This window comes from Anomaloglossus baeobatrachus, chromosome 5 (genome assembly GCF_048569485.1).
Source record: "Anomaloglossus baeobatrachus isolate aAnoBae1 chromosome 5, aAnoBae1.hap1, whole genome shotgun sequence".
Classification (NCBI taxonomy): Eukaryota; Metazoa; Chordata; class Amphibia; order Anura; family Aromobatidae; genus Anomaloglossus; species Anomaloglossus baeobatrachus.
The window spans coordinates 225,888,618-225,901,604 of NC_134357.1; the positions used below are offsets into that span (position 1 = coordinate 225,888,618).

Consider the following 12,987-nt stretch of genomic DNA (forward strand, 5'->3'; position numbering starts at 1 on the left):
GCCGTGGGGTCAGACAGGGCTGCAGCCTGAGTCCAACTCTATTCAACATCTATATAAATGGACTAGCAACAGCTCTAGAGTCCTCCCCCACTCCAGGCCTCAGTCTGCATGACCGAGAGGTGAAGTTCCTGCTGTACGCAGATGACCTCCTGCTACTCTCCCCAACTGAAAGAGGCCTCCAAGATAGCCTGGCAGTACTGGAAACATTCAGCACCACATGGGCGCTTCCCATCAACCAAAAGAAGACCAAAGTCATGGTGTTTCAGAAGAGGAACCAGAACAAAATAAACACTCCCTCCTTCACATTAAATGGCTCCACGCTGGAGAACACCAGCAGCTACACCTACCTCGGTCTGGAGCTAAGCAATAACGGGAGCCTCAAGCAAGCAGCAGAAGCCCTGAAAGGAAAAACATGCAGAACCTTCTATGCCATCAGAAGACAACTGTACCACCTCAAACCACCTGTGAGAGTCTGGCACAAGATATTTGACAGCGTCATCACCCCTATACTGCTATATGGCAGCGAGGTATGGGGCCCAGTGACCTACCCAGACCACACAAAGTGGGATTCCAGCCCTACCGAAGTCTTCCACATGGAGTTCTGTAAATATCTCCTCCAAGTCCATCGCAGCACCTCAAACATAGCCTGTAGGGCAGAGCTGGGCCGATTCCCCTTATGGTTCACTATACACAAGAGGGCGCTATCACACCAGGCACACACACAGAACAGCAACCCCAGCTCCTACCATCATAAAGCCCTGCTGAGCCGGAGCCCAGAGCAAGCCAGGAACCCCGGCAGCCAGTCCAGCCAAAGTCAGCAACACCCCCTGACAGAAGCCCAAATAAAAGATCTCAGAGAGCTGCAAGATGCAATACATAGAGGACTGGAAGAGTGAATTAGAGAACTCCCAGAAACTCACCATCTACCGGTCACTGCGGAGGGACTACACTCTGGCCCCATATCTGGAAAGGCTACGCCACCCCAAAGACAGGCAGACCCTGAGCCTGTACAGACTGAGTGCCCACAGCCTAGAGGTGGAAACAGGGCGGCACCGACAGACATACAAGCCGCGAGAGAACAGACTGTGCCAGCACTGCCAGCAGGGGGCTCTGGAGGACGAGACGCATTTCCTACTGCACTGTGACAAATACTCAGCAGTGAGGGGCTCCCACTTCCAGAAATTTACCACCCATAGCCCGGGCTTTCCATCCATGGATGAGGACATGAAACTCCGCTTCCTACTGGGGGAAGAGGAATCAATGGTGGAGATCGCCGCCCAATATGTCACCACATGTCATAAGCTGAGGGGAACCTAAGACCCCTAAATGGACTGTCAGAGCCCAAATTGTGCCCCCCAACTCCCCATAACCCTGATCCCCTCCCACCACACTTACTGTATTTCTCTTGCTTTGGCAACACTAATTGTATTTTGGTCCTGCCAATAAAGCATATTTGAATTTGAATTTGAGAGAGACCCACACAGAGAGAGAGAGAGAGAGAGAGACCCACACAGAGAGAGAGAGAGAGAGAGAGACCCACACAGAGAGAGAGAGAGAGAGAGAGACCCACACAGAGAGAGAGAGAGAGAGAGAGACCCACACAGAGAGAGAGAGAGAGAGAGAGACCCACACAGAGAGAGAGAGAGAGAGACCCACACAGAGAGAGAGAGAGAGAGACCCACACAGAGAGAGAGAGGGAGAGACCCACACAGAGAGAGAGAGAGAGAGACCCACACACAGACAGAGAGAGAGAGAGACCCACACACAGACAGAGAGAGAGAGAGACCCACACACAGACAGAGAGAGAGACCCACACACAGACAGAGAGAGAGACCCACACACAGAGAGAGAGACCCACACACAGACAGAGAGAAAGACCCACACACAGACAGAGAGAGAGACCCACACACAGACAGAGAGAGAGACCCACACACAGACAGAGAGAGAGACCCACACACAGACAGAGAGAGAGACCCACACAGACACACACAGACACACACAGACACACACAGACACACACAGACACACACAGACACACACAGACACACACAGACACACACAGACACACACAGACACACACAGACACACACAGACACACACAGACACACACAGACACACACAGACACACACAGACACACACAGACACACACAGACACACACAGACACACACAGACACACACAGACACACACAGACACACACAGACACACACAGACACACACAGACACACACAGACACACACAGAGGCCAGAAATGATATCCCATCTCCTCTGAGCATGCTCAGTTTAACTAAACGGATCTATTACTGGAATGCGTTTTTTTGCCGGACGACGACAGATCCGGCGCTCATAGGCTTCTATTATACAACATGCCGGACGGCGCCGGTTTGTCGGAGACAAAAAACATTGCATGCTACATCCTTTTCTGGCCGCCGGAGGAAGAAAGTTCGCCAGATCCACATACATGCAACGCAAGGCCATCCGGCACAATCTGGCACACATACAAGTCACAGGGGAATAAAACTGATCCGGCGCCGAATCCGTTTTATCCATTTTTTTTGCAGATTGTGCCTGATGACAAAAAACTGATGAGTGAAAGTAGCCTTAAGAGCAATGCTTTGCAATAAGACCTGCTCGGGAGGGAACTTTGTCCTTATGTACTGTATAATATATACTATACAGCAGGTCTATCAATTTGCATTTGTGGATACTGTATTGTACTTTCTTACTGATAACCAGTACAGCACATTGTTGTATTGTACCTCTCGCACACCAACAATTGTATTGTAAGCTAACGTACAGTTTAATTTCTTTTTATAATTTTTGTTTACTGTACAGTATTTTGTATCAGTGTACTTTAATAATTTCATATGAATACAGCACATTATTTTGTATTACTGTAATAAGTTTCTATAAATAATACAGTAAATATTCTATGGGAAAATTCGCTTTGATATAAGAGTAACTTGGTTTAAGAGCACACGCCTGGAACGAATTATGCTCGTAATCCAAGGATCCAGTGTGTGTGTGTGTGTGTGTGTGTGTGTGTGTGTGTGTGTGTGTGTGTGTGTGTGTCAGTCAATACAGGGTCATGTGTTAACGGACGGATCAAATTTTGGCCATATGACCAAGTCCCATTTTTCTATTTTGGCATGCATCACAACTCACCAGTGACGCACTCTGCTAACTCTCTCCCTTCTCGGCCCTCTCCTCTCCTGCGCAGTAGTCTTGCTAGGGCTGGCACCCCATCACAGTTTTTCACTGCCATTTTGTTCTCTTTTGCAGGACCATAAGAAAGATTTTTAAGTGCACCACAGGCTGCAAGCCTAACAGGCGCCCGTGGATCCTCCAAGAGACTTATAAGTGGTGGTATTCCTCGTAAACGGCATACCTGTAGAGGAAATAAGTGGTGTGCATGATTATAAACAAAACATACTTTTAGATTTCTATTTATTTATAACATATTAAAAAGGGTTATCCACTACTCCGGACAACCTCTTCTCAATCCCTAGATTTACCGCCGTAAAATATTACAGCTTATTCGCACCTCCGGAGTCTGCACTGGTGCCTCTCAAGGGTATCGTGTAACATTTTGTCATGTCTCGAGATTTCTGCAGCCAATCAGGACTGGCTTCACTGTCCACTCCTGAGGACACAAATAATGACATCCAGAGGAACTGAGAGCTGCTGCTCTCTCATCCCCTCTGGATATCCATTACAACTGTAGGAAAAGAGGGTGAAGCCAGTGCTGACTGGAGCAGGGATCGCGTGACATTATGTTATGCAATACCCAGGTGAGGCAGCAGTGCAGACACCAGAGGTGAGTATAAGTGGTAATATTTTATTTGGGAACAAACAAGAGGGTTGAGAAGGGGCTGTATGAGGGTGGACAGTCCCTTAAAATCAACCTGTCATTAAAAATGCAACAGTCAAAACCAAATCCTGCGAGTCCACAAAGAGCAATCATCAGCTTGAATCCTCATTGTGGTAATAACAAAAAGGAATCTTATCAGGAAGATCAACCTCCTCTCCAAACTGCATAAGGCTAGGTTTACACACTGCGTTTTTTTGACGCTGCGTTTTTGTGCATTTTTTGCGGCAAAAAAAACGCACAAAAACGCACGCGTTTTGCCGCGTTTTGCTGCGTTTTTGCTCACTGCGTCTTTATGCGTTTTTTTTTATCAGTGAACAATGCCATTAAAGATTGTTGAGAAAAAAAAAAAAGGTCTGATGTCATTTCCTTCTTCAATATGTTCTTCATTCTCCACTAGTGTATGCAGGAGAGCAGACAGCTGCAGAACTACAAGGCTCAGCATGCTCCATACAGGACTGTATGCTGGAGGGAGAGGCAGAGGGAGTAGAACTACAAGGCTCAGCATACTCCATCCAATAGTGTATGCAGGTGAGCAGACAGCAGCTGCAGAACTACAAGGCTCAGCATCCTCCATCCAGGACTGTATGCAGGAGTTTTTTGCCCCCCAAAAAAATGACGTGGGCTTCGCCATATTTTTGTATGCTAGCCGGGTACAGCAGGCAGGTACAGGCTGCCCCCAACCCCAGCTGCCTATTTGTACCCGGCTGGGAACCAAAAATAAAAGGGAAGCCCTTTTTTTTTTTTATATTTCATGAATTTCATGAAATAATTTATAAAAAAAAAAAAAAAAAAAAAAAAAAATAGATGTGGGCTTCGCCCAATTTTTGAGTCCAGCCGGGTACAACTAGGCAGCTGGGGATTGGAATCCACAGTGCAGGGTGCCCATGCTTTCTGGGCACCCCCGCTGTGAATTGCAGTCCCGCAGCCACCCCAGGAAATGGCGCTTTCATAGAAGCGCCATCTTCTGGCGCTGTATCCAACTCTTCCAGCTGCCCTGATGCCGGGTGGCTCGCTGGGTAATAATGGGGTTAGGGCTAGCTGTATATTATCAGCTGGCCCTAAGCCCGAAATTCATGGTGTCACGCCAATATTAGACATGGCCATCATGAATTTCTAGTAATGATAAAAAAAGCAACACAATACAGAAAAATATTTTTATTAGAAATAAAACACAACACAATTAGTGACTCCATCTTTATTGAAATAAAGAACCCCCCTCCGCAGTAATCCTGGGTCAAGGGTTCTACGCCGTCCAATCCGGATCCAATATCATCTGATGGCTTTGCTGGAAGGCAAAGCCATCAGATGATGTGTCAGGTTCTAGGGGTTGAAGCAAATCACACATCAGCTGATTGTATAAAAGCCGTTTATACAATCAGATGATTCATCGGTGCCAAAAAAAAAAAAAACAAAAAAAAAAAAAAACACTCACTTATGTGCTGATTACCGGCAGCTCCTGGAGCGAGTCTGATCCCGTCCGATCGCTGCAGCAGCTGCCGGTAATCAGGGATGAAGTCTCCTGACGGCATCCACTGACAGGTTAAGCCGGCCGGGCGCCCGCGTCACCGCGATACTTACGAGCAGCTGACGCGTCAGGTGACACGTCAGGTGACTGCATCAGGTGATCCATCGCCAGGTCCTGCATCTATCGTACTGCCCGGGGAGACTGCACACACCCGGAGCGGCGATACCGTGAGAGGAGCTGGGAGCAGACATGGCACCGGGAGTCTGCAGACAGGCGAGTATGACTTTTTTTTTTTCTACTGTTCACTTTTGTTTTCGCAGCCGCTTCCACCTCCTGCCCGTACATGGCGCCGCACGGCAGCATACATGCACAGGACTGGAGGTGGAAGCGGCGGTGACGGTAGTGGGAGGATTCACGCTTCTGTGTTTACTGACAGAAGGAATCCTCTTCCTGTACATGTCACTTTACTACCCACCTCCTGCATTTATAGCTGCGTTTTTGGTCTTAGAAACGCACCAAAACGCAGCTATTTGCGTTTCTCATTGCGTCTTTCAACATTCCATTGCACTCAATGGATGAAAAGCGCCGTGAAAAACGCGGGAATAATTGACATGCTGCGTTTTGTGGCACCACAAAAACGCAGCTGAAAAAAACCGCTGTGTGCAGACAGCAAAAATGAAAACTCAGACTTTGCTGGGGAAGCAAAGTCATGCAGTTTTCTGAGCAAAAACGCACCCGAAAACTGCGCAAAAACGCCGCGAAAAACGCACTGTGTGAACTTACCCTAAATGGGCATGCAGGTCTTTAACCCCTGCACCCCCAGGCAATTTTCTGGGTTTTTTTTTTTTTTTTTAACTCTTCTTTCGAGAATCATAACATTTATTTTTTTGTCAATCTTGTCATATAAGGGCTTATTTTTTGCAGGACTAATTGTACTTTTAAGTGAAACCATTAGCTTTACCATAGAGTGTACTGGAAAACAGGAAAAAAATTCTAAGTGTGGAAAATTTTCAAAAATAGTGCGATTTCAAGATTGTTTTAGGGGTATTTTATTCACTATATGGTAAAACTGATGTGTTGGGGTGACGCCTCAGATTGGTACGAGTTCGTAGACACCAAACATGTCTAAGTTTACTTTCATCTAAGAAGTTAAAAAAAATTCAGAAGTTTGTCCAAAAAAAAGAGGCATACTTATTGTGCCATTTTCCAAAACCCGTAACCTGCTCATTTTTCGGAATATGGGGCTCAGTGACGTGACTGTCAATTTTTTTGCGTCTCGATCTGACATTTTTAAACAGGTACCATTTTTGCACCGATGCTACGTTTTCATCATCTGTTATTGCACTTTGCAAAAAATCTGCTGAGAACAGAAAACGTAATTTAGGTGTTTGGAATTTTTTTGCTGATGCGCCGTTTGCCAATCAGGTTAACTGATTTTATATTTTGATGGGTCGGGCATTTCTAAACACTGCGACACCAAATGTGTGTATATTTTTTATTTTTTTTAACCCTTTAATTTTCAATGTGGCAAAAGGGGGGTGATTTGAACGTAAGTTTTTTTTTTTCGTTAATTTTTTAAAACTTTTAAACTTTCTTTATAGGCCCCTTAGGGGGCTATCAGGATCAGCAGTCTGATCACTTGTGCATTTCTCCTGACCATAGCTGCAGAGCTCACACCAGGAGAAATGCTGGTCTCCTCATACAGGCCGAGCGCTCTGCCTGTAGTAAGAGGAAGTGAGTCGTGTGAGCTACAGGAGTTATGACATGACCCTATGCTACCATGGCAACCATCAGCTCTCTGATCATTCCCTGCTGCCGAGGGCAGCAGGGAAAGCGTGCGATTTAAAAGGGGTTAAGATGCATGAGTGGATCGTGGAGCCACCCGTTTCAGATAACCACACGTCAGCTGTTCAAATCAGCTGACATGTGCGGGACTCACCGCCGGCTCACCACAGCAGCCGGCAGAGATTATACTGACATCCTCCATGACATACACAGTACGTCATATGTCGTAAAGAGGTTAATAATTGTTGATAGATTAAGCTTTCATATTGTCAGTTACCTTAATTCCGAAGGAATAAAAGTTCAACATGGAAATTAGGTTGTTTCTCTTTGTGGGGCTGCGGCTCCGGAAGTGCTGTCACTTCCAGAGCACTTAAAAGGGTATTCGCATCTTCCAGATACTATCCAAATATGTATTAGGAGGAATAATCAATACCTCCAGTTAGAAACGTAGTACGGGCAATTGCAGCTTGGGTATCCATGGTTACGTCCACTCATAGTGAGCTAGTTGATTGTGGTCATAACCATGGATACCTAAGCTTCAATGCCCTGCACATGAGGTAAGAGAGATGGTTATATCAGGAGAACTATAACTACATTTCTAATTGGAGATATTTGCTATTATAATTACACCTACTACATATTGAGATAGGAATTCCCATCTTCAAGATCCTATTTAAAAGGAAACCTGACAGCTGATAGATGGTGTGCATTCCGTGGGCAGCACCTATCAAGCACTGGTTGCATTATTTCAGCCAGGTATATTTAAGTGTGAAAAGCTGCAGTATTTAAAAAAACAAAAACAAAAACAAAACAACAAACAAAAAAACCTTTAATAGCCAGCCAGTTAAAAAGCTGTGCTGTATAAATAGTCAGACATGCAGGCACCCGGCGGCTCCTCGCCAACCCACTGCCCTGGATTTCATGTCTCTCCCTATAAGAGCATGTCACTAGCCTTCCAGGAAAGTATGTTTTCCGCAGGATTTCAGAATCAAAAATGCCCGGCTAAGATAATACAGCCACTGTACATGCTGCCTACAAATTGGGAATGCAGCTACAGAGACGATACACAGGCGTTGATTGATTTAAAAAAAGACTTCTATAAATCATATACACTGGGGAGAAGGAGGGTATTGTCATCAGATTCCCTTTAAAACAGTACTTAACATATGAGACTTTCAACTTAAGTCCTAGGACACTCGGCGAAAACAACGGTTTGAGTGGAATGTGATAAAAAATAAATAAATAATTGCATTCCACTCGGAACAACATTACTTTATAGGGCAGCTCCCATGAGCGATTATTTTCGCAGTCCTAATCTGATCGCGAAAACAGTCGCAGCATGCTGCGAGTGGAATGCAATCCTGTTCCACTTGCACCCATACAAGTCTATGGGGGGAGAGAGAAACAACGCACTGCACTCGCATTACACCGGTGTAACATGAGAGCAGAGCGATTCTCGCATCAGCTGGCAACGGAGGAGATAGAGAGATAAATCCCTCCCCTCCGCAGCGTCGGCCCTCTCCTTGGTGCTGGCCCCCCCCTCCGCAACTGTGGTCTGATCGCACGATCGGACCACAGTCGCATTACACTCGGCTCCCACTGTGCCGAGTGTCATGTGAGCACTCTCAATCTACTTGGTTCAAATTTTGTTGTTGGCAGCACATTCTCCCAATGTATCTCCAATCTTAAAAACATGCATTCATCATCATTCAGCTAGGGTTATATAACTAGCACCAATCGATTCACTACATCATAAATTGGTGCTTGTTCAGGTAAGAAGTCTAAGTGTAAATCAGCCTTTACCCACAATACCATTAAAGCAGGTGCAAGGTTTGCTCATTGTAAGTAGGCAAATACTGCCACCCTTTTGAGACACAATAATTTTCTATCTCCCAGGTACCGCTTTTACATAACTGCAATGGAAATCTAGCTTTTAGTAGTGTAGAGCAATCATTTATTAAATGTAAACATTGGCAGACTCCTGGTAAGGAAATTAGAAGTACAAACCTCTTTCTTGACTTCTTCATTACGATACGACAAATGTTGCAGATATGCAGCTGCATTTAGTCTCACAGCATCAAGTGTGTAACTCAACATAGCAAGAACCTCAGGAAGCTCCGGCTGTCTCCAAGGGCCACTTGGGGCAAGTGTCAAGGGTGCAGGTCCAAGGCTAGAAAGACTCCCAGACTGCGGCAGAGATGACCCATAATGATCGGACAATGGATCCTCATAACTCCTTCACAAAAAAAATAAATAAAAACACTGACATTATTAAAAGTACTGTGACAAAAACTTCAGTATTGGCTGTGGTATAGAAGTTACAGGGGCAGTCTACATGTCTATGAATGTTTATTCTAAGGAGGGGTGCTATTTTTATTTATTTTTTTTTAGCGCTGGAGTGGCACTTTAAATTTAAGTCCCCTGTTATTGATCTTATACTTAATATCCGGAGTTTTTAGGCATTGTTGGTACCCATTCGGTCCTGTGGCACCATGTGAGGACTAACTTCTCACTAGCGGGAAGTCAGAAATTACACAGCACAACAAATAAACACTTTTTGTCTGCTACTTGGCAAAAACCATGTGCGCTATACTAAATCGAATGCGCTGAATCCAAATCTGAAGTTAGTTTTTTTGTAGCACGTCAGGATATTAAGTTATTCCAATTTTTGTGAAAATTAAAATAAGCAATTAATAAAGATACAGAATCGTTATGTCCCACAGTTTCACAACATGTATTATCATTTTTATTGAAAAAGAAGTATAGGTAAATAAACCAAAAAACTTAAAAATCACTTTTATAGTAGCTTAAGAAATCGCCTTGAACTCAGCAGAGTACTTTTAAAAGTGCTTCAGGCACTTGCTTTTGCGCTTGTGAGTGGTCCTAGTGGCCCGTTGCAAAAACCAGCAGTAATCGCCCATCATGTTGCGGTTAAAGCGACCTGGGTATCTTTTTTCCATAGTAGAAATGTCATGGTGGAATCTCTCACCATGTTCGTCACTGACATTACCCATATTTGGAGGAAAGAAGTCAAGATGTGAATGTAGGAAATGCATTTTCAATGACATTCGGGCACCATGCATTTCGTATGCTTGAAATATATTGTCTATTAGTTCAGCATAGTTTTCTGCTCTTTCGTTTCCAAGGAAGTTTTGAACTACTACTATAAATGCATCCCATGCAGTTAGTTCAAGTGGGGTGAGTTCTTTCTTGAAGATTTCATCATGGATTAGTTGGTGGATTTCAGGACCAATAAAGATTCCTGCTTTGAGTTTGGCCTCAGTTTTCAATGCACTAAACTTTTCCTTCAGATACTTAAATCCATTCCCTTGACGATCCATTGCTACTACAAAATTTTTCATTAGTCCTAGTTTAATGTGAAGAGGTGGAAGATAAACTTTAAGTGGATCGACAAGTGATTCGTGTTGAACATTGTGCTTACCAATCTTATGTTCATCTCTATTGGGCCACCGTTTAATTTTATAATGGTTGTTGTCATCTCGACTGTTCCATAGGCACAGAAAGCACATATGCTTAGTGTAACCTAACTGCAAACCAAGGACTAGTGCAACAACTTTGAGGTCAGCACAAATGTTCCATTGATGTTCTGAATATATAATCAATTTCAGAATGATCTGCATAGAAGCATAGGTCTCTTTCATTCCAACCGCATGTGCAATGCCTTCAACAATGCCTGAATAGGCGTATGGCCTTTTCTAAGTATAACTCAAAATCTGGACGTGCTGTGCAAATTCTGAGTTCATATTTGGAATCAGCATGTTCAAATTGGTAAAGAACACATGTTTTACCCTCAGTAGCAAAATCATTGTTGTGCTGTGTTATGTAACAAGTTCTAAATACAAAACAGAGCCAGATTAAGGTTCTTACACTGGAACTGCCAGCAGGTCACAAATTGCCCGAGACTGTCAGGAGCGGCGGTGATGGAAAAATAAGTCGCAGGAAGGGGAGCATAAGACTATGGCAGAGGACTGCGATTTAATGCACCACTCTTAGGCTATGTGCCCACGTAGCATATTTTCATGCAGTTACGCTGTGCGATCTGCACTGCAGCGTAACTGCATGCGTCCTGCGTCTCCAGCATAATCTATAAAGATTGTGCCTAATCCATGACCACGTGGCATATTAGAACGCAGCGCTTTGGCCAGAGACTGCGCACAGCCGCTGCAGCAGCCAGAGACTGCGCACAGCCGCTGCAGCAGCCAGAGACTGCGCACAGCCGCTGCAGCAGCCAGAGACTGCGCACAGCCGCTGCAGCAGCCAGAGATGGCGCACAGCAGCTGCTGACACTGCAAAGCCACCTCAGCACCAGCCTCCGCAGAGACCGCCCCAGCACCAGCCTCCGCAGAGCCCGCACCAGCCCAGCCACCACAGCATTCCCTCGGGCCCTTGCGACCCCTCTCCACCACTCCGGTAAGCTACATTCACATTATAAAATGTAACTGTGGCGCCCCTGAGACACCAGGTTGTCACAGGCTTATGCATCTCCGGAGGTGTGATACCCATCCTGGATTCTAAGGACTCTTCTGCCGATAAAAGCCACTAACAGCACACAACACCCCACTAGTTCCCCCTGGGCCTGACTCGGTTACTGGGCTAGAGTAGGATTATAGGAATGGTTAGTCACTTTATGGGCACATCTAATCCACTGGTGAGGAGCCTGGTAGAGGAAGGGGGGGGAAGCTAGAGGTGTCAGTTCACAGCACAGGAAGGAAGTCAGTCTGAGTCTGGAGTGAGGTGTGAGAGGAACAAGGGGTTGAAGGGAGAGTTCTGTGAGACCCAGTGTCTGGGCGATGTGAGGACTGGGGTCCGGCCTGGCCACCGGTGTCGGGTGGATCAGAGGAGCAGTCAGAAAGAAGCAGAGGACTAGAGAGCAGTGAGGGGCTGGAGAGTCCAGTTGGTCTGGTGGCGCAGCAGCCACAGAGCTGGCAGAGCCCGAAACTGCATGAGTACCTGTATGTAGCCTGGGGCTGGTAAGTGGACTTCAGCCCAGGTTCTGTCTGTTAACCGCTGGTGAAAGTAAGGGTGCAGAAAGGGTTCATCTCACACGGTACCGGCACTGGAGTCTGAGAAGAAGGGATTCCTAGGAGTCCATCTTGGTAGAAGACAGTACCAGGCGGCTGCACCTTTTACCACGAGTAAAGTGACATCAACCGCAGCACTTGTGTGGACTGAATCATTGCCGGCACACTGCACCACAACACCAGCTCCACACACAGTACTACCACCATCATCACCAGCTTTGGCAATACCCTACTTGCGGAGGGCCCATGTCATCAGAGCTGCACAATCCATCAGCCCCAGCAAAAACCTGCAGCGGCGGCTCCCTACACTTAGCCGCAACACCGCAAGAGGCGTCACAAATAACTTTATTCACAAATCCACTGTAAATATCCCCATAACAAAAAGGGCCCAGAACACGGAACCGGGTAACAGTCACCATCGTGACATTCCCAATAGAGACACTGCCCGTAATAGAGTACCCCATAACCCTGGGTGCTACAGAACCCTCACTTTCCTCCCAATTTTTTGGGAGGAAAAGTGAGTCTTATAAATCGGAAAAATACAATAAGTGAAGGTTTAGCCAATGTGTGTGGTCAGCTTAAAAGCAACGTATCAAGTGTGATCTATTGCTGGACACACCTCTGCCAGTGTCTCTGAGAAGTCCTTTGCAAAAAAAAAAGAAGAAAAATTGACTTTCTGAACTATAACATCTAAAATCTAAGACTATTGGTGTGACATTTTTATATGGTTAAGAAATAAATTAAGAATATAAGTCATTGAATTGTGAAGTTGAGTGGCTCTGTTTTTTCATTCTTATACATATGGGATTTGAGAAAATCCAATG

General features: G+C 45.4%; 1 protein-coding gene across 1 annotated transcript in view; it reads right to left on the minus strand.

Annotated features, from left to right (window-relative positions):
- The window catches only part of LOC142312711 (catenin delta-1-like), a 239,087-nt gene that overhangs the window by 127,728 nt on the left and 98,372 nt on the right, over positions 1-12,987 (minus strand). The window contains exons 6-7 of the mRNA XM_075351699.1: positions 9,129-9,357; positions 3,159-3,388 (exon numbers count right to left, since the gene is read on the minus strand). Coding sequence (XP_075207814.1) covers positions 3,159-3,388; positions 9,129-9,357 — 459 coding nt within the window. The remainder of the gene's footprint in view (positions 1-3,158; positions 3,389-9,128; positions 9,358-12,987) is intronic.